This window comes from Prionailurus bengalensis, chromosome A3 (assembly GCF_016509475.1).
Source record: "Prionailurus bengalensis isolate Pbe53 chromosome A3, Fcat_Pben_1.1_paternal_pri, whole genome shotgun sequence".
Taxonomy (NCBI): domain Eukaryota; kingdom Metazoa; phylum Chordata; class Mammalia; order Carnivora; family Felidae; genus Prionailurus; species Prionailurus bengalensis.
In genome coordinates, this window is record NC_057354.1 from 125,215,141 (window position 1) to 125,241,128 (window position 25,988).

The window sequence follows — 25,988 nt, forward strand, 5'->3', positions numbered from 1 at the left end:
CCTCTCTCTCTCAAAAATAAATAAATAATAAAAATTAAAAAAAGAAAAGAAGTGATTTTAAGGTTACTGCGCGGAGTGTGGATTTTAGAGGGCTAATAGTCTGGAAGCAGGAAGACCAGATAGGATCTGCTGGAATTCATGTTCATTGTTTCAGCTCAAATCTCACCTGTTTTTAGAAGCCTGTCTGGTTCCTTCAGGGATATTCAGTCTCTTTTTCCTAAATTCACCATGTTCCTTTAGACAGGTAGACCATTTATGCCTTTTTTCTTCCAGGAGACTGAGTTCCTGGAGGGTCCCCTGGGTGGCCTCCAGCCCTGCACCGCCACCGTCTCCCTTCCGGAGAGGAAATGCGATATAGCAGCGCCTTCGAAGCTTCTGTGGGTACAGGCGGTCCTTCCAAGCGGGCAGGGGGCTCCCTGGGGAATGTATGTTTGACTTTCTATTCCTGGTAATATAAGTTCAAATGTTTATGGATGTTTGAAGCTGGGATGAAAGCATTTCTATTCATGCTGCTAGAATCTGAGGCTTTTTTTTTCTTTTTACCGAGAGTCCATAGCAAAAACTTGGGTTACTTGGCTGGGGAAAGGAATGCAGTGTGAGGGGCGAGATGAAACCTCGCCGCAGGCACCCCTGGCCGGAGCGGGAGCCCTGGGCCTCCTGGGCTGGGGCCGGGGGTCAGGCCTTGCAGGGGCGGGAGGAGGGCGCAGGGCGGCGGGGCTGCGGCCGGGAGGGGGTTCGCAGGCCAGGACCCAGGTTTCGGGAGAGGCGGGGCACGGGCAGGAGGCGCCCGGACGAGCCCACCCAGACGAGGCCCGGCGGGGGCCTCTGCGGGCCGGGCTCCGGGCACCGCGCCGCCGCCGGCTCGCCCAGACATTCCGTTTCTGCCGCCGGAATGCGCGTACAGGCTCCCGCGGCGCCCGGCCGCTCCTCCCGGGCGCGGCGCCCAGCCGCTCCTCCCGCGCTCTGGCGGCCCGGCAGGCGGAGTGGGCGGGGCCGCGGGGTGGGCGGGGCGCGGGGCGGCGGGACCTTTAAATTGGCCTCCTTGGCGCGGGGCTCAGGCCCGCAGCTGCAGGAACCAGCGAGCCCTCGACGACAGACCCCTGCAGGAGTACAGAGCCCGCCATGCTGCGCCACCTCCCGGGACTGCTCCTGCTGCTCTGGCCGCTGCTGCTGCTGCCGCCGCCGACCCCCGCCGCCCCCGGCCCCCTGGCCCGCCCGGGCTCGCGGAGGCTGGGGATGCGCGGCCCAGCGGGCAGCCCCGGGCGCCGCCCTGCCCCCGCTGCCCCCACCGGCGCGCCCCATTCCGGGACCGGCCAGCCCGGCGGGGCCCGCGGCGCAGGTACGGGGGTGGCAGTGGGACCCCGGCTCGGGAGGGACGCGAGCGGGCACCAGGGAGGGACAGCCGGCAGAAGGGAGGGAGGGAAAGAGGGAGGGAAGGAGGGAGGCCCAGGCGGGAAGGATGAGTGGTAAGGGAAGCGGAGCATCGACCTGGAGAAGCCCCGTGCAGCCGCCAAGTGTTCCGTCCATCCCAGCCTGAGCCAGACTGCGATGCGAGACAAAGAATCCCGTTCCCCGATGAAGCCTGTGGGGGAAACCGGTCCAGAAAGGGGAAGGGCGATGCCCAAAGTCACTCCTAGTGGGGACTAGAATTTGGGTCACCTGAAGCTCAAAGTCCAGGCACTTACGTCTGCAATTTGGGCCTGGAGGATGGGGCAGCGCGGGAACGCCTCTCAGCGTTCTGGTGCCAGCCCCTACCTCTGAACAAACCTTTTCTTCCTGAGATTCTGCCTTTAGTTCTCTGGAAATCACTTCATCGATAGCCCCACTTCTGTGTGTGTGACCCTTCCTCCCCTGGCCACAGCCTTCAGGCTGTCTTGATCCACTCTAGGATCTGGACCAGAAATCAAACTGGACTTCACACGGGGTGGAGGCAGGGGAGGGGGGGATATCGGGGGTGGGGGTGGGGTGGGGGTGTGAGTCTAAGAAGGAAACCTGAGAGGCCCCAGACCTGTCTTGTAACCATCCTGGTCTCCACGTCTTCTTCTGCCAAGACCAGGTGTTCTGCTCCAACTGACTGGGTCCCAATCCCAACCTTTACTCACTTAGATCCTCAAACACCAGGACACTGGGTCTTTGGCGAACAATTCCGTTTCCCTGATTGGTCAGTAGTTGGTTCCTCTGGCAGAGGTTCCTAGTACAGCAGAGCTGGAAGAGCATTTGACACAACCTCTAAAAGCACATAAACAGAGGTTTATCAAATGGCTGAGCAAATCAGTGTCAGAGCCCAGAATAAAACTCCTGAGGGCTCTAAAATCCTACACAAGGGTCTTTCCACTGCTACAGTCTACCAAGCTCTTAAAATGGTTTACATACAACTTTATCTTCATTACCAAAATGTCCAGTTTCAGTCTTGCTGAAGACAGGCTGCATCAAACCATTTTCTGGGTCTCCAGTCTCATTCATCCAGTGATGCTTTATGCCTCAGGTTGATTTGTTTTGTCTCTCCCCTTCTGCACCTTCTGGATAATGTTGAGAAGGAGCCAAAGGACTCATTCCTGCGTCAGCCCCAGTGGGCTGGATTTGAAATGGTGACAGCATTGGAACGAGGGAGTACCAGGGTTCACAAAGGTTAATTTCAGTGGTAGCCAGCTGGTTGCTCCAGGATGGGAGGAAGGGTGGGGTTGGGAGTGTAGGGAAGCCTTTCTTCTAAAAGGTAACCTTACCTCTTGGTCCTGACCCACCTCCCTTGGGGATGGGACTGGGAGAGGGAGGAGGGATTCCGCATGGGGTGTTCATGTTCCTCCAAAGCAGCACTGGTCCTGCATTACTTGAAATCCAAACTGATCTTGAATGCTAAGCCTTTAATAAACATCACATGTCACCCTTTTTCAAATTGCCTTCTTTCTGCACCCAGAAATTGCTACGCTTTGCTATAGGCTTTTATTTCTAGCAGGACTATCAGAAATCAGAAAAATTGGAAGTATGGAAATCTTTTAGGAAATTCGGATTCTCACTTTCTTGGTTTCTGAGAATCAAAGCGCTGCCATCTATCTAGTAAAGGGGGTGAGATTCAAAACCAGTGATATTGCAGAGGGCGTCCAATCAGGAAGTAACCAGATGTTCACAGAATGTCTTGCCATCGACGTTGAGCCTCCCTGTATTAGTTTTCTTTTTAAAAAAATTTTTTTTTTTTCAACGTTTATTTTTATTTTTGGGACAGAGAGAGACAGAGCATGAACGGGGGAGGGGCAGAGAGAGAGGGAGACACAGAATCGGAAACAGGCTCCAGGCTCTGAGCCATCAGCCCAGAGCCCGACGCGGGGCTCGAACTCCCGGACCGCGAGATCGTGACCTGGCTGAAGTCGGACGCTTAACCGACTGCGCCACCCAGGCGCCCCAATTTTCTATTGATACTGTTATGAATTAGCACAAACTTCATGACTTAAAAACAGCACATATGTATTAAGTAAGTGTTCTGTAGATCAGAAGTCTCACACTAGTCTCAAAGGGCTAAAATTGTGTCAGCAGGGCTGTTTCCCTTTGGGGAAGGTCTAGGGGAGACTGTTTCCTTGCCCGGTTCAGCATGTAGAGGCTGCCTTCACTCTTCGGCTCATGGCCTTTTCCCTATTTTCAAAGCCACCAAAGGCAGGCTGAGTCTTGTCTCCTGCCTCTCTTCCACTTTTAGGGGCCTCTGTAATTACATCAGACCCACCCCAATAGTCCAGGATGAACTCCCTTCTTAAGGTCATTAACTTAATCACATCTGCAAAGTCTTTCTCCCAGATAAAGTAACATACTTATAGGTTCCGGGGATTAGGGCATGGACATCTTTGCGGGGAGGGAGCATGATTCTGTCCACCATAACCCTCTGACACAGGATTCCATGTGAGAAGGAAGGAATCATGCATATTTACTAAAAGAACACAACCGTGGCGTTAGTAAGGACACCATTTGGGTGTTAGTGAAATCATTGTCAAATATGGGCTCACCATGTATTTATCCTTTTACTCCAGTTATGCAGAAATACCTATATCTATGTCCATGGAGGATTTTCAGTATGATTCTTCTTCCTTGTCCCTGATGCATGGTAATCAAGGGATGAAATGAAATTCTGGGTTTTTTTTTTTTTTTTTAAAGACTTAATTCCTTTTGACTTAACTAAATACATGACATACAGCATATTTCAGGGTGGTGACTCAGAGACAACAAGCAGGATGTTTACTAGGTACATGAGATAATGTTGATTTTTTTGTGGTGGAAAATACTGCCTCAGAAAGAGGAAGCCATGCAGTGAAAAGCCCCTTTAGGCTGGGAGTCAGGAAACTTGGAATCTAGTCCATGATCTGCTGTTTTCTGACTCCTACACCTCCCTGAACCTCAGTCGTCTCACCTGTAAAATGGGTATAAAAACAACTTCTGCACCTCTGAAGGTTGTTCACAGAGTTACTGTGTTGGTACAATAACTGTGATCTCTAAGATGTTATTGAAAATAAGGTATGGTTTATTTTTTTAATTGAATACCTCCAGGAAGCTGGATAAAACCAAGAGGATAATTTTCAGTTTTTATTTTTTTTTATTTAAAAAAATTTTTTTTAACGTTTATTTATTTTTGAGATAGAGAGAGAGACAGAGCATGAATGGGGGAGGGTCAGAGAGAGGGAGACACAGAATCCGAAACAGGCTCCAGGCTCTGAGCTGTCAGCACAGAGCCCGACGCGGGGCTCGAACTCACGGACCGCGAGACCATGACCTGAGCCGAAGTCGGCCCCCCAACCGACTGAGCCACCCAGGCGCCCCGATAAATTTCAGTTTTTAAAGAAAACTATATAGAGGCTTTTTCTGTCACAACCCGTCTTGCCTAGGAGTTTGTTTTGAATCCATCTTTTCCCCTAGATCACTGTGTAAATTGCCTTCTTACAGTAGCATCACCTTCCAGCCCCCTGCTAAGAAAGGCAAGAACCCTGGTTGATGCTTCATGCTCAAGCATCAGTTACATTTCCATTTAGGACTTGGTGTGTATGATGAGTGGTGTGTGTGTGTGTGTGTAGAGGAGGAGGAGGAGGAGGAGGAATGAATTGAAAAAGATGTTTAATACCTGGCTTTTCTCTCAGCCAGTCCTGACTTTATGACTTGATTTTGGTGGCTGGGAGAGGGAGGAGTGTAGAATGAGATTGGGGAGAAAGAGAAGAAGGCAGAGACGGAAACAAAGCTTTGCGGTGTTACTGCAACTTGCTTGGTACTTTTAAGTAGGAAAGATACAAGCTCCTTTGCTTCTGTAGCCCCAGGGCTTAATACGTGGGAGGCCCTCAAGAAAGTATCTGGTGGATGAAAAAAGTGAAAAGGGGGTGACCATGAGAGGTTGGTGGGGACAGAGGGTGGGCACCAGTGGACGTCTCTGCTTCTGAAAACCAGACACACGCACAGAGTTGGAAGCACAGCGGACATGGGTCAGATTTAAAAAAAAATTTTTTTATGTTTATTTATTTTTGAGAGAGAGAGAGAGAGAGAGAGAGAGAGAGAGAGAGAGAGAGAGACCGAGCGAGCAGGGGAAGGGCAGAGAGGGAGGGAGACAGAATCCCAAGTAGGCTCCATACCATCAGCACAGAGCCCAATGCAGGGCTTGAACCCATGAACCGTGAGATCATGACCCGAGCTGAAACCAAGAGTTGGACACTTACCCGACTGAGCCACCCAGGCATCCCACGTGGGTCAGATTAAGTTGTTGTCATTCTGCTTGCCACTCTCAGGCTTGTGGGGCCCCAGAGTTTGCTAAACCTGATGAATGATGAGAAGGAGGGGGCATTTAGGGCTTCCCTTGGGTCAGTTTTTCCTTAGCACTGGAGTAGGAGAAGGAAATCTCCAGAAAAGCAGTAGTGTGCTTGCCTTGAACTGCAGCATTGCCTGAGGTGTCTGTGAGGCCTGGACAGTGTGCAGGTAGGCTGTCCTGAGCTCACCTTTCACACCATTTAGGGACACTGTCCCATTGGCTCATGGCCAAGGTGCCTGAGAAAGATCTGGAATCCATTCATTCCTGGGAGTCAAGAGGAATCTTGGGAACAAAACTTGAAGCAGAGGGATGAGGTTCTAGGTGAAATTTTGGGGTTCAGCCAGCCTGTAGGTGAGATATTTGGAGAAACTTCACCCCCTGATGTGAATTCTTAGTAAGGAATTTGGACGGCCTTGGAGTTTTCAACGTCTAAAGGGAGGATGGTCTTGGGGGAAGATAACAGACAGTGGGGTCTCCAACACCAGGGCTCTCTGGGTGTGAGGATGACTCCATTGCTGATTGGGATCAGATTATTGGTTAGTCATGCCTGTTTTCCCACACCCACCTTTGCAGGTGTTTGCAAGAGCAAGCCCTTGGACTTGGTGTTTATCATTGATAGCTCTCGCAGTGTGCGGCCCCTGGAGTTCACCAAGGTGAAAACCTTTGTCTCCCAGATAATCGACACTCTGGACATTGGGGCGGCGGACACACGGGTGGCGGTAGTGAACTATGCTAGCACCGTGAAGATTGAGTTCCATCTCCAGACCCACTCGGATAAGCAGTCGCTGAAGCAGGCTGTGGCCAGGATCACACCCTTGTCTACAGGCACCATGTCGGGTCTGGCTATCCAGACAGCGATGGATGAGGCCTTCACGGTGGAGGCAGGAGCTCGGGGGCCCACATCCAACATCCCTAAGGTGGCCATCATTGTGACAGACGGAAGACCTCAGGACCAGGTGAATGAGGTGGCCGCTCGGGCCCGGGCATCTGGTATTGAGCTCTATGCCGTGGGTGTGGACCGGGCAGACATGGAGTCCCTCAAGATGATCGCCAGTGAGCCCCTAGATGAGCATGTTTTCTATGTGGAGACCTATGGGGTCATCGAGAAACTTTCCTCTAGATTCCAGGAGACCTTTTGTGGTAAGTCTTTGCTCCTAAATAGAAAAGATGTTGTATTCAGACACTGTGTATCCAAAGAAAAAGAAATAAAAGATTTATTCTTTTTTTTGGGGGGGGGGGTGGAAACTCTATGGAAAACCAAAATATAAGCAGTGCTTTTCTTGTGTTGTTTTTTTTTTTTTTTTTTTTTTTACCAACATAAACACACTTTGTTGGTTTAGGAATATAGAGTTGCTTTATATGTAACTTGGTTTGCTCATAAAATCTTCATGTTTGCATTAGAAATGTGAAGGTCTAGAAATATCCAGGATAAATGATCCTGCTGTTCCCTGATGGGGTCAGAGAAAAATAAAAATAAAAAACTCAAGACACCTCTTTTCTCCCCTCTGCCCACAACTCCATTTTCCCCAGATATTTTCTTTAGCTTTACCATCTCTGGATGTCACAGAATTCTACCTGTTTTCCTACAGAAAACAAGGAGCAGCAGCTGTCTGTCTGTCCATGGAAGGATCAGCTGGCCTGTTTTCCAGTGTAACTGGCAGTCAGGGTTCTGCTTATTCCCTAGATACACTAGTTTTCAGATTTTGTTCTTCCTCTGACTATTCTTCATGGAGGATGGGATTAGGAATTAGGGAGGTTGGGATTTCAGCTCACTTGTGAGGTAGCAAGAAGCAGATTAAAAAAAATCATTGTTACTGTCCTTCTGTCTTTTTCCCTTTAGGATGGAGTTTGAATATGAGTATGTTAATTAACAAAAATTTTTTTTTTAATGTTAATTTATTTATTTTTGAGACAGAGACACAGAGACAGAGCATGAGCAGGGGAGGGGCAGAGAGAGACAAAGACACAGAATCTGAAGCAGGCTCCAGGCTCCGAGCTGTCAGCACAGAGCCTGCCTGACCCAGGGCTCAAACTCACGAACGGGAGATCATGACCTGAGCCAAAGTTGGATGCTCAACAGACTGAGCCACCCAGGCACCCCTGAGCATGCTAATTTAATTGGAACTTTTAGCAGTCAAATCCATGAATATGAATTTACTTAAGGCTGGGCTTTATTTTTAGTCACTGATCAGAGTTATGAATGTGTGAGACTCATACTTTTTTAAGTTTCTTTTTTCTACTATCTATCTATCTGTCTGTCTATCTTTATCTATCTATATTCATGCTTTAGTTTTTAAAATCATGAAGAGGTATAGTCTTTCAAAGCCCTCCATGGAGGGGGCGCCTGGGTGGCGCAGTCGGTTAAGCGTCCGACTTCAGCCAGGTCATGATCTCGCGGTCTGTGAGTTCGAGCCCCGCGTCAGGCTCTGGGCTGATGGCTCGGAGCCTGGAGCCTGCTTCCGATTCTGTGTCTCCCTCTCTCTCTGCCCCTCCCCCGTTCATGCTCTGTCTCTCTCTGTCCCAAAAATAAAAATTAAAAAAAAAAAAAAAAAAAAAAAGCCCTCCATGGAGTTATCCAAACAGGTATGGGCAAATTTTTAGTTCAGGTGAATTTTATTATTTTTATTTTTTATTTTTAGTTTTTTAATTTATTTTGAGAGAGCGAGTGCATGCATGTATGTGTGTGCGCACGTGCACATGAACAGAGGGGTGGTGGAGAGAGAGGGAGAGAGAGAATCCCAAGCAGACTCCATGCTGTCAGGACAGAGCCCCACATGGGACTCGATCTCACAAACCATGAGATCATGACCTGAGCTGAAATCAAGAGTTGAATGTTTAACCAACTGAGCCACCCAGGTGCCCCTGGTTCAGGTGAATTTTAAAATGTAGATACCGTTTGCTATGTAATCTATTCCCCATCTCTTTATTTGATGTGTATTAATTAATCACTGATGATATGAAGATAAAGATATTCCTTCCCTACTATCAAGCAATAAAAATAGTTTGGGGGTGGTGATGAGACAAACAAGTGAATCAATAATTACAATTGCAAATTTCAAGGAGTCTTTATATCAGAATTAATGTGGAACTCAGCAATCACCAGTTTGTCAGGAAATGGGAGATGAAGTCTTGGTCTGGAGCTAAGTTTGGCCTCATCTCAACCAGACCTGGCTGGTGGCCCCTTGTCTTTCCTGTCCCAAGACACTGGGCCTTCACAAGCTATCCTTGGCTTTGGTGGCATCTACTTAGTATTCATTGGTTTCTCAAAAGAACATGGCTTTCTTTCTCCCAGGAAAACCCCTTATGCTTGTGGGTGAGAGCTTTTCCATAAAGATGCTGGTCTGTGGCAGAGTTGGGTCTCACAGCTAGCACCTGGGTTTGGGCTTGAAGGCCATAAAGTAGCAAGTGGTGAGTGGCAATCTTTTCCTTCTGGTACAAAAGGCCTGCTTGTTCTGGGGGAAAAAATCCCCTCTCTATGGAAAAAAGACTGAGGGCCAGCTTGTTGTAGTCAACGGGTTGGAAAGATCATCCCATGAAAAGGCCCTTCTTGGGCAAATATTAGCCTTGACCTGTTGCCAAAGCAGTCGAGGCTGGGTTACCTGCCCAGGGATGCCAGCCTCCTCCAACAGTCCTCCTTGGTTTCTCAGAAATGACTAAATTCATTGATTCTTCTTCAAGGTGTGTTACTAGGGAAAAAAATAATCCAATGAGATATTAACAACTCCAGGAGTGAAACGATGGGTATGGAGTTTAGCTAACATAATCTCATTTATTCTGGTCTTCCTTTTCTTTTCACCTGCTTGCATCAAGCATGTGAGTTTATTCTCCTTGCAGATATTAGAGGCCCTGAAGTTTCATACATAAACATTTGGGCTCAAGCTCCATGCTGCACATTCAGGCATTGCCCTCCACCATTTGCATGTTCAAATATGTATTGCCGCCCAAGAGTGAGAGAGTTCCAGGCCCAGAGGGATGCCTGCCTGTGACTTCTGTTTTGACACAAATGATAGAGCCCTTGGAAACCAGATCTCTGGCTGCAATAGGCCAGCTAGCTCGTAGACCTTCAAGAAGTACATTGTAGTTCTCCCCATGTCTTGCAGTTGGGAAGTAAAAAGTCTTTTTTTGTGAACAGGTGGATAAATTGAAGACCTGACCCATGTAAGTACTTGGCTTTGGCTCCCAATTCAAAATTTCCTTTCTCTTTGAGAGAGTTGACAATAAAATCTGTAATTTTAAATTCATAACATTATTAGTTGAAGAGTGGTATTTCTAATAAGCCAGAGGCCAAAAACAAATACCCAGTGTTTATAGTGAACTATAATTGGAGAGGAACCCAGAGAGTGATGTCTCTCTGACATGGAAGAGAGTTATCTGGAATGTGTCTTACGTGTCGATACTGACTATTGTAAACTTCCTGTGCACAGCCCTGGACCCATGTGCACTTGGCACACACCAGTGCCAGCACGTGTGCATCAGTGATGGGGAAGGCAGATACCACTGTGAGTGTAGCCAAGGATATTCCCTGAACGCTGATATGAAGACATGCTCAGGTGAGGCTTGCTCAGGGATGGTGTCTGACTGCTACTTACCTGGGGACCTACTCTCTAGGGTTTGGACTGGCAGTATGCTTTTCTCCTGACTGCCTTTTGGTTGGCTTACTCTTGCTTATCCACGTTTTTCCTCCAAAATTGTTGCAGAAAAGTGAGAGGAGAAAAGTGAGGTAATATCTAAATCAGCTTATTTATAGTACTTATTATTAGCTTTAGAGAAAAGGGTTAGTAGGGAAATGGGTTAGGAAGGAAGGGGGCCAACACTTTTGGTCCTTTTGAGGATTTGGAAATTTCCTGGATTTTACTTAATTAAATACAAGCTTCCCTTTTGTCCCTGTGACCAAAGCTGCTTATTGAATTTAGACACAGAAGAAAGTTTAGGGAGGTTCTCATTCATCTAGTATATGAATACTCACATATAATCAATAAAGATGGGAATTAGGTCTATTTTTTTTAATCCTAGAAAAAAGTTTTTGAGAGGAAGGAAACTTAGAGATTATTTAATTCAACATACTCATTTTATAGACGATGAAATGGAGACACAACAGAGGAAGAAGACTTACCCATGTCATAGGGTCTGTTAGTGAAAGAGCTAACGCAGGACGTTAGTTCCCAACCTCCTGTCCTGTAGTCTTCCTGTTGTGCTGAGCTGCCTTGTTTCAGTAGCAGTATGTGTGTGTGTGTGTGTGTGTGTGTGTGTGTGTGTGTAGTGGCTCAATTAATTTACCACGTTTTCTGTGTGTTTACATTTGTCCCGATCATCTTTTTATAGCTATCAATAAGTGTGCTCTTAACACTCATGGATGTGAACACATCTGTGTGAACGATAGAACTGGCTCTTATCACTGTGAGTGCTATGAAGGTTACACCTTGAATGAAGACAAGAAAACATGTTCAGGTAAGTGGGAGAGGAGGGTTTACTTTTGCTACCTCCCTATCTATATGCCTCCCTCGCTGGTGTTGGAGGCGTAGGTCATGCTGACAAGGCATTTGGTTGGTTTTTCTCTCTTGGGGTTTTCCCATTTCTGACTTGTCTAGTAAGTCAGACCAGTCTTATTAGACAAGTCAGAAATGGCAGGATGTATGTATCATGGGCCACACGCATGAGTGTGTTGTTCATTTCCATCTCTGTACCCAGCCCTTTCAGTGCTTTCCAGATGCTGGAGACAGTTTTTAGTAGGTTAAAATCAAAGAACGCTCCACAAGGTATTTATTACCTACCATGGGAAAAACAGTTACTTCATAGTGGAGAAACCTGGCAGGCATTACTTGAACCAAGTGGTCAGAGTGAACACCTCCAGTAATGCCCTGTGGTGACATCATGCATCTCCTGACATGATGTCCTGAGGGCACCATAGTACTTCTGTTGTATTCTTGCTAAACATCCAGAATCATGAGGAAACTTCAAACAAACCTAAACTTGGAGACATTCTACAAAGTGATTTTCCACCGTTTCTCAGAAGTGTCAAGGTCATGAAAGATAAAGACTGAGCTAGGGACATGTGACAATGAAATGCAATGTGGGTCCTAGATTGGATCCTGGACCAGGAAAATGACGTTAGTGGCGGAACAAATGGCAAAATTTGAATGAGGGTCTGTAGATTAGTTAATAGTACTGTGTCAGCGTTAATTTCCCAGTTTTGATAATTGTACCACGGTTGTATGGGATGCTAACATTTGGGGAGATGGGTGAGTACAGGAATTTTTGTATTATTTTTGGAACTTTTTCATATGCCTTGCGATGATTTCAAAGTGAAAAGTTTAAAGATAAAAAGTAGTTGAAAAGTATCCTGTCGGGGCGCCTGGGTGGCGCAGTCGGTTGAGCGTTCGACTTCAGCCAGGTCACGATCTCGCGGTCCGTTGAGTTCGAGCCCCGCATCAGGCTCTGGGCTGATGGCTCAGAGCCTGGAGCCTGTTTCGGATTCTGTGTCTCCCTCTCTCTCTGCCCCTCCCCCGTTCATGCTCTGTCTCTCTCTGTCCCAAAAATAAATAAACGTTGAAAAAAAAAATTAAAAAAAAAAAAAAGATAAAAAAAGAAAAGTATCCTGTCTACATACAGAAAAGTGCACTGAGTTTGGGTCTTGAGTTCTGATGCTGCTCTGAGTCAGTTGGTTTCCTTTGGATTCAGCTTCCTCACTTATTTATTTATTTATCTACTGTTTGTTTATTGTTGAGAGAGAGACAGAGTGTAAGCGGGGGAGGGGCAGAGAGAGAGGGAGACACAGAATCCGAAAGAGGCTCCAGGCTCTGAGCTGTCAGCACAGAGCCTGACATGGGGCTCAAACCCACGAATCGCGAGATCATGACCTGAGCTGAAGTCAGACGCTTAACTGACTGAGCCACCCAGGCGCCCCTCAGTTTCCTCACTTATAACAGGAGAGGGCTGAATTACAGTTTCTTCAGATTCAAATTTGATGTCTTTCTAAATCTAGTGTAATTAGCCCCATATTTGCTCGTATCCCTCTGATTCAGCGTAAATACAATAAGTCCTGAAGGAATGCTTTAGAAAGTATTTATGAGATACTTAGATTATAAAAACTCCTTCTTGGTGATTTTGAAGATCAGTTGGGGAAAGATGAAGAATAAGCACTGTGTGTGCAGGATTTTGTTTAACTCAGCCAACGTCCAGTATGAGCCAATAGTACGGATGGCTGTGGAAAGTTTGTAATAGGTTTGACTCTTATATATTTCTAGCTGCAAGTAAGAAGATTGTTATATATGGATAATCCAAAAATTTTCTCCTTTTCATTTCTCTTCTCCTGGACTTCTGTTTGGCAGCTCAAGATCAATGTGCTTTTGGTACACATGGCTGTCAGCACATTTGTGTGAATGACAGAGGTGGGTCTCATCACTGTGAATGCTACGAAGGCTACACTCTGAACGCAGATAATAAAACGTGTTCCGGTAAGGTCCACTGAACAAATTCTTTCGTTGCTGGCTCTTTGTATGGCAGGGAAACCAAGTTCCAATTCACGTAGTGAGTGATTCTTAAAGACAGTTTAAAGAGTCGGACTTTAGACCGTCCACGGTACTTATAGACGAAGACACACATAGCTCAGACAGCAGTGAGCTCGCTTCATTTTGCAAATACAGCTCACTTCAGAAATGGGTAGGGAGGGGGGGAGATGAGAAGAGCTAATTGAATGTAGGGTCTTTATCCAGGAAAATTTTATAGCTCTGTATACTGGGGACTTGTAAAGCAAATGGGAACTTTAGAGGAAGTCATTTGGACAGTAACTATTCGGTGTGATAGGCTGAACTGATCTTTTTCCAATTAAAACTTGGCCAGGAACTTTTCTGTAGTGTTAATCTTAAAGCTGGATCCTTTTAGTAAAGGAGACTTTGTCAATGACTAAATTAGACCCACACAGATCTTCCAGTAAGTTTGAAGTAAGTTGTTCCCTGACAGTTTCTAGATGATCAATCTTCAGTGAATCTGAGCCTTATGACTTGGCCAATCCTCATTAATTTGATTTAAACTCACTGGCAGAACAGGGTGGCATTTATAATGTAAAAACACTTTCTAAGAGAAATTTGTGCCTCTCAAGGCGGTGTTTAATTTTGGCATATTCAAACTTTTAAAAAAGATTTTTATGTATATGTTCCTATCCCTTGAGGAGAGATATTATGTGACCTTTTGAAGAGAGAATAAGGGAAATGGCAAATCACCAATTCCCTTTAAAAAAAAAAAAAGAGGGGCGCCTGGGTGGCTGAGTTGGTTAAGCATTTGACTTCAGCTCAGGTCATAATCTCCCTGCTCGTGAGTTGGAGCTCTGCATCGGGCTCTTTGCTGTCAGCCTGGAGCCTGCTTCGGATCTTCTGTCCCCCTCTCTCTGCCCCTCTCTGGTTCTCTCTCTTTCTCTCTCTCAAAATAAATAAATAAACGTAAAAAAAATAAGAAAAATAGGGGTGCCTGGGTGGCTCAGTCAGTTAAGCGTCTGATTCTTGATCTCAGCTCAGGTCTTGAGATCAGGGTCCTGAGTTCAAGCCCCATGTTGGTCTCCACACTAGGCATCCAACCTACTTAAAAAAAAAGAAAAAGAAAAAGAAAACAAAACAAATCAATTAAAGAATACTGAGTACCTATTTTTTTTCCAGGACTGTGCAAAATGCTGTTGGGATGTAAAGAAATGCATTTTGTGTCTCTGAGCAACTTCTAGACTGGGTGCAAAGAGAACCAACACCTTGAGAAAGCAGAGACTAGCCAGGAAGAGGGATAGACAGTAACCGAGGGCTGTGGATGCTGGGGAGGTGGGCTGCCTGGAGAAGGGTATGGAGTGGGTAGGGCAGGAGGTGAGCCTTGAGGAAGGTGAAGGTTTAGACAGAGGACTGGAGAGCCAGATGGCCAAGGGGAGTGGCTTGTGTTGGTTTGCTCGGTGATAGGACTAAGTCCGTTGGGGTGGAGAAGCCTCATGGCTGTACTTCTCAAACTGGTTACAAATATCCCACTTGGTACCTTAAGCCACCAGGAACACTGAAGACCTCGAAAAAGGAAACTAAACAAATGTACACTTAAATTAACAGATATTATGGAATAAAGTAGAACATTTTATTTTGAAAAAATCAAAGAAAGTGTTCAGTTAGGGCAGACTACCCCAGGCAGTACTCCCAGGTCACAATATCCAACATTCTTCAGTGCCTGCTGTATGCTGTGCATGGTTCTAGGCATTTGCTGTGAGCAACTTTATGAGGAAACAAGGCACAGACAGGTTGAATAAGTTGGCCCTGGTCACTCAGCTAGTGAGTAGCAGAGTGAGGATTTGAACCCAGGCCCTTACTCTGGTGGTTACACATGCTCTCAAACACCAAGCCATACTGTTTCATGGTTGCAAAGGTAGCTAGAAGAGCAAGGCCAGGTTGTGGAAAGTTAGCGTTTATATATTTTAAAGTAATGATGGATACTGTTCTAAAGCTGGGGTACGTAACCTGGGTCACATCCCCTCCAATGGTCTGCTTTCCCTGCTGGCCGGTAGCAAGGCTTGTAGGTTAAATGTGGAGCCCCAGATTGGGGGGGTTGGGGGTGGAGGCATGGCCCGTTGTTGTCGGTAGAGCCGCTGGTAGCCTGGGATGAGGGGAAAAATGAAACATTCTGCTATTTGGCATTTTGCTAGAAAAATCTGAAGTAATGAAGGGGAATATCAATGTTAAAGCTGGAAAGATGATCTATGAATAAATTATGTAGAGACTTGCATTTCACTCAAAGCTTTTTTATTTAAAAAAATTGTTTTTAATGTTCATTTATTTTTGAGAGAGACAGAGACAGAGTGTGAGTGGGGGAGGAGCAGAGAGAAAGGGAGGAAGACACAGAATCCGAAGCAGGCTCCAGGCTCTGAGCTGTCAGCACAGAGCCGGATGCAGGGCTTGAACTCATGAACGGTGAGATCATGATCTGAGCTGAAGTTGGACGCTTAACCAACTGAGCCACCCAGATGCCCCAAAGCTCTTTTATAGGTAATAGTGAGCCATGGAAGTTTCCTGAGTGTGGAGGAACACTTAAGAGTTAGAAGGGGACAAACCAGTTAGGTTGGTCTCCTGTGATGTTGGACGAAGAACCTGTGTTTCCATGAAAGACTTTCTGGGTTTATTAAGGGAGACCTGCTGTTTTCATTTGTCCTGGGCCAGTGTGGACATGGGACCAGACAAGCACAGCACTTTTGTCTGCTCTCCACTCAAATCTGGGCAAACCATCTACCTCCTTGTAATATATTTACTGTGACAGATAATAAACCCCTCACTATCCAAACATACACATCTCCTCACCATCATCACTGTTATTGCTATCTCTTTGTGTATGTGTGCATATGTGCTCAGGCTCATGTTTTCTCTCCCACTTTGTACACTTTTTTTTTTTAATGTTTATTTTTTGAAAGAGAGTGCAAGCCAGGGAGAGGCAGAGAGAGAGAGAGAGGGAGAGAGAAATCCCAGGCAGATTCCATACTGTCCATGCAGAGCCTGTCGCGGGGCTCGAACACACAAACTATGAGATCATAACCTGAGCCGAAACCCAGAACTGGACGCTTAACTGACTGAGCCACCCAGGCACCCTTTTCCCACTTTGTACACTCTTAAGACCAGGCCGTTGGTCAACACAGCATCAAATTTAGCTCCATGCACAAGTAGGTCTCTAATACATTATTTTTGGTGATGGTGATGATGATCCACGTGTGGCTGGAGATGTTGGAGGCATTCGTGGTCATCAGGAAAAGCCAAAGGTAAGGTCTGAGCCATATAATCGAAGTCAGAACTGGCCGGGAGCAAGGCAGGAAAGAAAGAGAAGGCACCCCCTAGATATCTGCAAGAAATGAAAGGGAAAAGGGGGGAGCCAGGAAAAGGCGAGGCTAGAGGCATGTGAGATGTAGAACAGGAAAACAGGCCTTTCTCCTGAAAAGTGGGAGATTTGTTGCTGACAACTGAAGTGTTCATCCTCAGCATCTGTTGCCTCCACACCGAAGCTTTTCTCACCCAGAAATCTGCGTTTGGTTTCCTGCTGTAACTTGGGAATATTTTCTTTCCTGCCGTGCTCCTGGCCAGTTCTCAGCAAGTGTGCTCTGGGCTCTCACGGCTGCCAGCACATCTGTGTGGATGACGGGGCAGCGGCCTATCACTGCGAGTGTTATGCCGGCTACACCTTGAATGAAGACAGGAAGACGTGCTCAGGTAAAGACTGGACTTCAAGCCTATGTCATTTGGAAGGACAATCTTCCAGGAGGAAGCCTTCCTCTCCAAGTCTGAAGCACAGTCCTGATTGTTCCTCCCAGTCCGAATCCTCCAGTGGCTCCCAGTTGTCTTCAGAACGAAACCATTCTGCCCACGGCCATTCATCCCTCGTGGGTCCTTCCTCTGTCTTTGTTTCTCTTTCTAATCAAAGTCCCGTCCTAAGTTAGAGTTTCTGTTGTGGTGGTGGTAAGACACATAACATACAACTTCACATTTTAAACATTTTTAAGGGGCGCCTGGGTGGCTCAGTCAGCTAAGCGTCCGACTTCAGCTCAGGTCATGATCTCGCAGTCTGTGAGTTCGAGCCCCGCATCGGGCTCTGTGCTGACAGCTCAGAGCCTGGAGCCTGTTTCAGATTCTGTGTCTCTGTCTCTCTCTGACCCTCCCCCCTTCATGCTCTCTCTCTGTCTTAAAAATAAATAAACATTAAAAAAAATTTTTTTAAAACATTTTTAAGATGTTTTAAAAGTATAGTTAAGTGGAGTGCATTCCTATTGTGCAACCATCCCACACTCCATCCATAGCACTTGATCATTGCAAACTGAAGCTCTGTACCTGTCCCCTCTCTCCCTGCCCCTGGTGACCTCTCTTCTTCACCCGGTCACTCCCTTTATCCCCAGATTCGTTCCTTTCCACGTCCTGTGCTCCACCACGTGGATATTCTGGAAACATGCCCTGCCCGTTTCCACCCTCTGCTGGGATCCCCTTCCCTTGCCGCTTTTGCTCGTCAAAATCCAAGAACCGCATCCTTGCCAACATTTGGTTTTGTTGCATTAATTTTTTGCCAGTCTCATCGATGCAAAAAAGTATCTCCCCGTGGTCTTTATTTCTTTCATTTCCTGGTTGCTAGAGACGTTAAGCACCTCTTCCTGTATTTTTTGGTCATTTCAGTTTCTTATTGGGAAATGCTATTTATGCCCTTATTTTTCTATCTGGTTATTTGTATTTTTCTCACTGACTCAAAGGAACTCTTCACATCTCTGGATATAAATTTTTTTTGTGTGTGTGTTGGAAATATCTTCTAGACTGTGTTTATATTTTTACTAAAGGATGTGTCTACAGCAGTATTCATAATATTTTCATTAGTGCAGTAACTTTATTAGTGTTTGTTTTCAATATGCTTCATTACCTGCATAAGTGTTCTCTAAATTACTTTGTGTGAATCGAATACTGCAAAAGAGTGTTTGTTTGTTTCTTTAATTTCCAGGCCTAGTTTTAATTTTACCCCCTCTACCAGGGTTCCCCTTCTACTTCTGTTGAGCTCCACCCTCTTTCAATGCGGGATGCCTTGTGTTGTGATTACTTGTGTGTTCCTTCAACCATTCCTTCATCCATTCGGCAAATAGAGCGCCTACTATGTTCTAGGCACTAGGTATATAATTGTGAACAAAATAAGTATGGTCTTCGATAATAGTCTAAGGGGAAAAGACAAGGAAGTGACAATTTATAAATGAAATAAGAGCCAGGGGTAAAGAACAGGGTCCTCAGTGTGGGTTGGGGGAGTGTCTGGATGAGGAAGTGACATCTGAGACCCGAGCATCAGCCATAGTTAGGTTGGGATTGGGGGGCTGGCGGGTGGAGGGAGAGCAATGCCACAGTCTGTGCTTGTGCGGTGGTGGCTTTGGTGGGAGAGGAGGGGAGAGAAGCCAGTGTGAGGGAAGCATGACCAGCCAGAAGAAGCGTGGTATTAGATAGCTGGGAGAGTGAGGCAGGGGCCAAGTCCTGCTGATCTACTGGGGTGAGGGCAAGGAGTTTATATTTTATTCTATGGGAAATGGGAAGTCACTGGAGAGTTTTAAGCAGCAGAGGCATTCTGTTTATATTTTCACAAGTCACCCTACCTGCTGTGTGGATTGCAGGGGATGAAAAGCAGAAGACGGGACCAGTCGGAGGCTGTTGCAGTGGTCCCAGTTTGGCGAGGAGGGTGGCAGTGGTGACAGAAGCAAGATGATTTCAGATACTTTTCAGAGGCAGAATGAACAGGAACCAGGGAATAGGGCAGGAGAGGAATAAGGATGATTTTCCTATTTCAGCCTTGAGCAGCTGGGAGGAGGATGGGGTATCTCCGTTGAGGTGAGGTAGACTGAGGCTGAAGCAGATTTGGGGAGCAAAGTCAGAGTTTGGGACTTGTATATTTATGCTCCTGTAGACTGTGAATTCCAATCCCTGAAGATAGTAGATGTCTGTATTCCTAGCATCCTCCATGGCCCCTGACGGTTACTTGGTAATTACTTCTTCATTTGAAGTACGGATGGATCAGCTTCTTGAGGAGGGCGAGGGTAATAGGGAGCAGCTTGCTTCTAGAATTTGAGTATGTCAGGGTACTGTCACCCTATCTAGGTGTTTAATCCTCAGAAACATCAGTCTTGGGCATTTTTTCTTCTCCTGGAAAATGGGGATTCCAGTATAATTTATGACGGGTTAGGTAACGACCTCACTTGTCTAGCCATTCACTTATTTTCTCAGCAAGTGTTCGTGGAGCTACTCATATATCTAGTACCCTGTCAGGTCCTGAGGAAGGAATGGGAGACAAATCAATGTTTTTGTAGTTTGCAGTGTATAAGTCTTGTACTTCTTTTGTTAAATTTTTCCTAAAGATTTTATTCTTTTTGATGATATTGTGAATGGATCTCTCTCTCAACTTTCAATTGTGCTATATCCCAGTTTTAAATTTTCTGTGGAGTGTTTTAATTAGAATACCCCGCTAAGCCCTTGCCCTCATAGAGCTTATAGTCTATCAGGCGAGATAACACTGGAAAAGTATTCTAAGTGCCAACTATATGCTCTGTACAGGGATGATGGGCATGTACTTAATTTCAGTAGCTACTTTCTGGCTTACTGACTGACTGGTTTGGATTGGCTATCCCTAAAAGTCAGCAGGATTTGGACAGGCAGGTAGATTATATTTAATCAAGTGAATTTATGGTCCCCTCAATAGCCTATCTTTATGGTCCCCTCAAAAGCCTATCTTTGTAGAATGTAGGAGAAAATGTGGGAGCAAAGGACCACTCCCTGTCCTCAGGCGGTGGTACCACCCGACTGCAAGATTGTATACCAGTCTTCAGACCTGGGAAGTTACTCTTACTTCTGTTAGGCAACTTTGGGGGCTGTGATACTGAGTAGGAATAGCTGCCTCACTGTATTTCAGAGAGAACTAGAAGTTAGCATTATCATTCTCCCAGGTTCTTTGCTTAAGTGTTGATACCAACCTGAATTTTTTAGTTCCAAAGTATTTATGGGTAAGAACTAGAACTCTCAATTCAGACCATCCAATAGAATAAGAGTCTGTATAGGACATCAGGAATTATCCTTGAATTTAATCCCTTTATTTCATTTTATTCATGAAATCCTTGAATATTTTGGCCAAAGAGAGAACTGTTTTCCTCATTTTCATGTCTTAATAAGGACACAGTATCATAATAAGATTAATTATCTTAGCTCTGTATGTTTGGCTTGCGCCTACATCAACTTTTTAAAATTTTCCTTCATATCACGGAAAGTTTCCAACGATCACAAAAGTATAGAGAATATAGTGAACTCTCATATAACCAACACCCAGCTTTGGCAACTGTAAGCACTTCCCAACATCTAATTCAATTTCTTCTGTGACATTAGCATTCCAAAGTATTTTCTCCTCTTTCTGTGTGCTTATACCCTTTTACCTCCTGGAAAATGCATTTAGGTAAGTCTTAAAAATGGAAGTATTGAATTGTAGATTTCCTGACTTGCTATGATTTCTAATTAGCTATAACATTTTGTATACTGTCATCATCAGCCATTCAAGAAGCACGAAGACTCATCTCCACAGAAGATGCTTGTGGATGTGAAGCCACTCTGGCATTCCAGGATAAGGTCAACTCCTATCTGCAGAGACTGAACGCCAAACATATCCTTTCTGGAAGGTTTTCTGCTTCTGCTTTAAGCCACCCTTGGTAGTACAACTGAGCCAAACATTTTAGGACATTCCATGGGATAAGGGCCCTATTCATTACATTTTAAGATGAGCAATAGTAATACAGTGTTTATTTTTTTAGAGTTCTTTTAAAATATTTTAATAGACTGTTTTGCCCAGTTAGTATTTACATGTTAAAAGCTGCCTATTTGTTTCTCTAGTGCTTTTCCAGTAGTATATGCTAATTGAGTTCTTATTAACAGATGGAGCTATTATGCTAGGATCCCTTAATATGGCTCAGTTCAGAATCTGTGCATGTACAGAATGAGTTAGCTGACTAGTGAGGCAATAGCTCAGACAGCACATATACTGGCTAGCCAAGTGGTCAAAAGCAGATTTCAAAAGGTAACATGTAAGAAATGTGTAAGATTTCAAAATGTACCATCTAAGAAACTGTAAAAATCAGTTATTTTATTTTTAATTTTTTTTAATATTTTATTTATTTTTGACAGAGACAGAGAGAGAGAGAGAGAGAGACAGACAGAGCATGAGTGGGGGAGGGGCAGAGAGAGAGGGAGACACAGAATCCAAAGCAGGCCCCAGGCTCTGAGCTGTCAGCACAGAGCCCAACATGGGGCTTGAACTCACAAACCTTGAGATCATGACCTGAGCCGAAGTCGGACGCTCAACCGACTGAGCCACCCAGGCACCCCTAAAAATCAGTTCTTTAACCAAAGGAGTAATTCAGGAAAAGTACTTTTTCTTAGCTCAAGTTAACAACACTGTCCCTAGGGATCTTAGAGGAATGGTATTCAAATGGTGATAGGGACATGGGGGTGTTGCACAGAAAATTGCACCAAATTCATTTGCAAATCCTTAAGTTGACCTGCCTAAAATGCTACAGGGACTCACTTGGCATTCTCTGTTCCCATTTCTCACTTCACATCGCTGTTCTCCTGACTTTACACCAGGAAGGCAGCCTCAATCTTCTACCAGCCTCAATCTTCTAAGGTGATCTTCTTGGAAAAGTAAAATCTCCAGAGAGCCAAACAAAGGGATGGATGGTTCAACAGTTTTTAAATCAAGGCCTCATAAACACCACTCCCCCAATTTATTCCATTAAGAGATACTTTTCCAATTAAAGTTTGCCTTTCATCTTTCATTTTTAGTAATTTTATGCCAAAATTTGTAATTTATTTGCTGTTTGATAAATTACATGTTCATATTAGTTGTAATTAAAACTCAATCCAGATGATTAAAAATACTGGAGGCCTTATGGTCAAAGAAAATTAATTTAAAGGTAATTTCAATATCAATGTTTATGTGCTTGTTTGTGTTAAGTTTATTTCAAAGAAGTGTTAACAGAGATCAAGAAAGGTTTCCAAGATTCAAAGTAGAATAAAATTCTGTGGAGAAAGTAGAAAGTAAATATAAAGTCAAGGAAATACAAATTCCTTTATTTTAAATATTTTATTTTGGAAGAATGATAGTAGGTATTGATTCAATATGGTATTAATATTACATAGGACATTTGGAAAACTTATTTAGATTTTATTTTAAAAAATCAGTATTTTTAAAATGGCAGAGATTACATATTTTGTAACTAAAATTTATGATGAAAATTTTCATCTAATTTAAATATGCACAAGGCAGCATTTATTTGTCAAAATTATTTTAGGGGATCGGAGCAAAAAGTTTGAAGACAAGGGCTCTGTATCATCTCTGAAGACCACTGCTTTGTAATAGGACTCTAAAGAACAGAACTTAGGAGTTTTAGGTTCAATTAGATTTTGCTGAGAAAATAATTTCACTCTTTTTCTTCTTTATTTACAATAGAATGTAATTATTCTCATTTATCTTGTATTTAAGTGTATGAAACTGTGTTTCTGTTTTCTGATGTTTAAAAATAAGGGTACCTTGGCTCAGTTGGTTGAACGTCAGACTTCAGCTCAGGTCACGATCTCATGGTTTGTGGGTTCAAGCCCCGTGTTGGGCTCTGTGCTGACAGCTCAGAGCCCAGAGCCTGCTTCGGATCCTGTGTCTCCCTCTCTCTGTGTCCCTCCCCTGCTCATGCTCTGTCTCTCTCTCTCTCAAAAATAAATAAAAAACATTTAAAAAAAAAAGGCATTGGCCTTAACAACTAGTCACTTGATGACATTTTAGGGAAGCTGCAAGAAAATGAATCTGGACAAATACATCGTTAAAGTACTCAAAATTTTTACCTGGAAATACGGAGACCTTGGTGTGTTTGATACTTTTGCATACTTCCATGTTCCTGCTAATATCTGCCCTTGCAATTGCCTGAATATTACTGGATAAACAGTATGAGGATCTTCTAGAGAATCAGTGTCATTTTTTAAAGGAAATAAACATTCACATCCTTAAGAGCAAACTTTAGTGTCTCTAAGCTATGACTGTGAAATGATTGGTAGGAAATAGAATGAAAAGTTTAATATTTCTTTATTTACCAATTGAGCCATTTAATTTTTAAATGTTTATATTAGTAAGATAACCATACTTACAATGGGAACTTTTGACCTATTTTCTCTTGACAGTATTTATAGTATAAACCAGACTTACTACTCAGAGTGTAAATTGTATGGAGTATTTACACATAAAAAAGTTCATATAACTAAATTGAGGTGAATATAATTTAGCACTGTTTAACACTTTATTTTTTGCTCTTTTTTTGCTAGAGTATTACTGAAGCTGTGATCAGGGGATTGTAATACACATCTCTAAAAATAGATCAAGTGAACATTACATGAAACATTATAAGAAACATGTAACTAAAGATTTTAGTTTTGAATTAAGAGTGTTATAACTTTATACCAAGGAAAAACTATCCTACTTTATCTTTACTGTTTTACCTTAGGATCCAATCAATAAAATTATATTTTTATAAATATCACTCTAACAAGTAACAAAAGTAATGTTGTCTTTTTAAATTTTAATGATAAGCGTAACCATTCTTCACTTATACATTTGATATATGTATTTTATTTTTCAGCTTGAAAGCTTATAGTTTTTAGAGAAACAGTCCTTTAAATTGTGTATTACTGAATTTTTTTTTTTTTTGGTTTGTATTGTCTTTAGTATAATAAAATGTTAATATCTTTACATATTATTGTCATGACTTTTTCTGGTGACCCATATCAATTTTGTCTATTAACATATTTCCTTAAACTGAATTAACAATTATTTTGAATATATAACAGTTTCTTATCAAAGGACACAATGTGGTAACTCTTCCTATAATCTCATAACTTTTAAGGTTAAAAATGTAAATTCAGGTTAAATAAGCTTTAATTGAGAATATTTTGGGAGAGGGAATAGAACAAAATTATCTAAATTTGGATAAAATAATGAAGGTATATTAACATAAGCACCTGAAAAATAAATATCACCTACAGATGTAAGCCCAAAATCAGTCAAAAATCTAAAACAGAAACTTTAAAAGGAAGAAATGAAAAATAAATACATCAAGGAAGTATACAGTATATGAAACATACATGGTTATTTCTCAACATTTTTGAAAGGAGATGACTTAGAGCAGTATTATTTTCCAAACTTATTTCAACACAGAATCCGTAATATCTATTAATATATCATAGAGAAAAGGTGCTATAGAAGGAATAAATGAGAAGTCACGTGCAAGCACTAGGGGAAAGTATTTAAAGAGATGATTTTTCGAGTGTGACCACCAACAACCAGTTTCAACTTACCATCTCTTAAACTTGACCAGTTGATTGGAATCCCCTGACTTAGATAGTTCTGGTTTGTTTCATGAGTCCAGTATAGGGAGCTTGTGCACAAGTGCCAACGTATCTTCAGAATTCAGCTTGATGCTGAAAAAACAGATACACACATTTGAAAGCAAATATATTGTCTGAATGGGATGGGGGTTACGTTTGGAAAGAATTTCTCAGGGAGACCTAATTTGTACATTCGGCTAGGCACAATTGGCAGAGAGGACAGGAACATCAGGGGATATATAAGATGGCCTTGGAGGCAGAAAGCATATGGACTTGCTTAGAATGGGGGCATGATAGTAGACATTTCGGTATCCAAGGAAAATCTAATTTTAGCTGGGATTTAGATTTGATAGGAAAGGCACTGGGAGCATTGTCAATTCTTGAATGTGCTGGGTGAGGCAACAGACTCCCTTCAAAGGATCTGAACATTATTTGCCTGAAATTGGGAAAGACTAGGTGGGGAAATTAGCTGCTGCTGCTACTGCTACTGCTGCATAAAGTACATTCTAGATTATACAACTCAACAGCAGTGGCCACAGAATATGGTAAAAGGAAAAATCAGATATAAATTAGAAAATGGGTTAGACTAAGTAATTTCGTGGGATTTTCTACCCCGTGCCCAAATTGCTGTGCTTTGTAACTCTCCAAGCATTCAAAAAGGACAAGGGAGATTAAAGAATTAAGGTAGAAAAAGAGAATACAGAATAGTCGTTCTCAGGCCAGGGATCAAACACCAACTTTAATTATTCAAAAACGGAAGGCTATGCCCAAATGGCAATTACATGCTGCAATGGCCCAAAGCTCATATATATATTCCTTGACATGTACCATTGGGCTGCAGTAACACCTGAAATAAGCTGTTAAAAAGTTCTAAAACAAACAGAATAAACGCAATCTCCTAAAAACTGCTCCAGAGGGTTCTCCAATCCTCAAAGGAATAAGGGAAGGTTTACAGACTTCAAAAATGTACGTTGGCGCTTCCTTGTGGCCCACGGCGCCAGCCGGCCAAACACAGTAAATGACTTTCCACAATGCTGGGTCTCTGGGGCTTACAAAATACCCAATCACCGTGACCTCAGGCGCCTTTGCTTGAGTTGATTTTAACACCCCAGGCAAGTTCCACCGCGACCTACTGAGGTTTAGCCTGCTCTACGAGCCGCTCGAAAAGAAAACAGCTGAGGTGAAGGCAAGCCGCTGAGGGACACCGAGCTGGCCCCCCAGGCGTAGGGCAAAAAGGCCCAGAAACAAAGCAACTAGCCCCAACCACAAGTGCCGTCTGCTGTCTGCTGCTACTCCAACACCCCGAT

General features: G+C 43.8%; 1 protein-coding gene and 1 long non-coding RNA gene across 3 annotated transcripts; one reads left to right on the forward strand and one right to left on the reverse strand.

Annotated features, from left to right (window-relative positions):
* The first annotated feature begins 1,038 nt into the window (after positions 1-1,038).
* On the forward strand, positions 1,039-23,891 carry MATN3 (matrilin 3). The gene is made up of 8 exons (XM_043604474.1): positions 1,039-1,339; positions 6,341-6,907; positions 10,192-10,317; positions 11,090-11,215; positions 13,096-13,221; positions 16,849-16,974; positions 20,810-20,920; positions 23,075-23,891. Exons 1-8 carry the CDS (start codon positions 1,123-1,125, stop codon positions 23,128-23,130), a joined length of 1,455 nt encoding a protein of 484 aa, XP_043460409.1. The 5' UTR covers positions 1,039-1,122; the 3' UTR covers positions 23,131-23,891.
* LOC122497427 lies at positions 8,668-25,984 on the reverse strand. Of its 2 annotated transcripts, none has more exons than XR_006301108.1 (3): positions 25,815-25,984; positions 24,652-24,774; positions 8,668-9,453 (listed from the first exon to the last, which is right to left on the reverse strand). It is a non-coding gene; the product is annotated as an uncharacterized LOC122497427 (long non-coding RNA). The 2 variants fall into 2 exon arrangements; XR_006301109.1 differs by lacking the exon at positions 8,668-9,453 and adding an exon at positions 17,479-19,545 and having other exon boundaries at positions 25,815-25,971.
* Between the last annotated feature and the right edge of the window lie 4 nt (positions 25,985-25,988).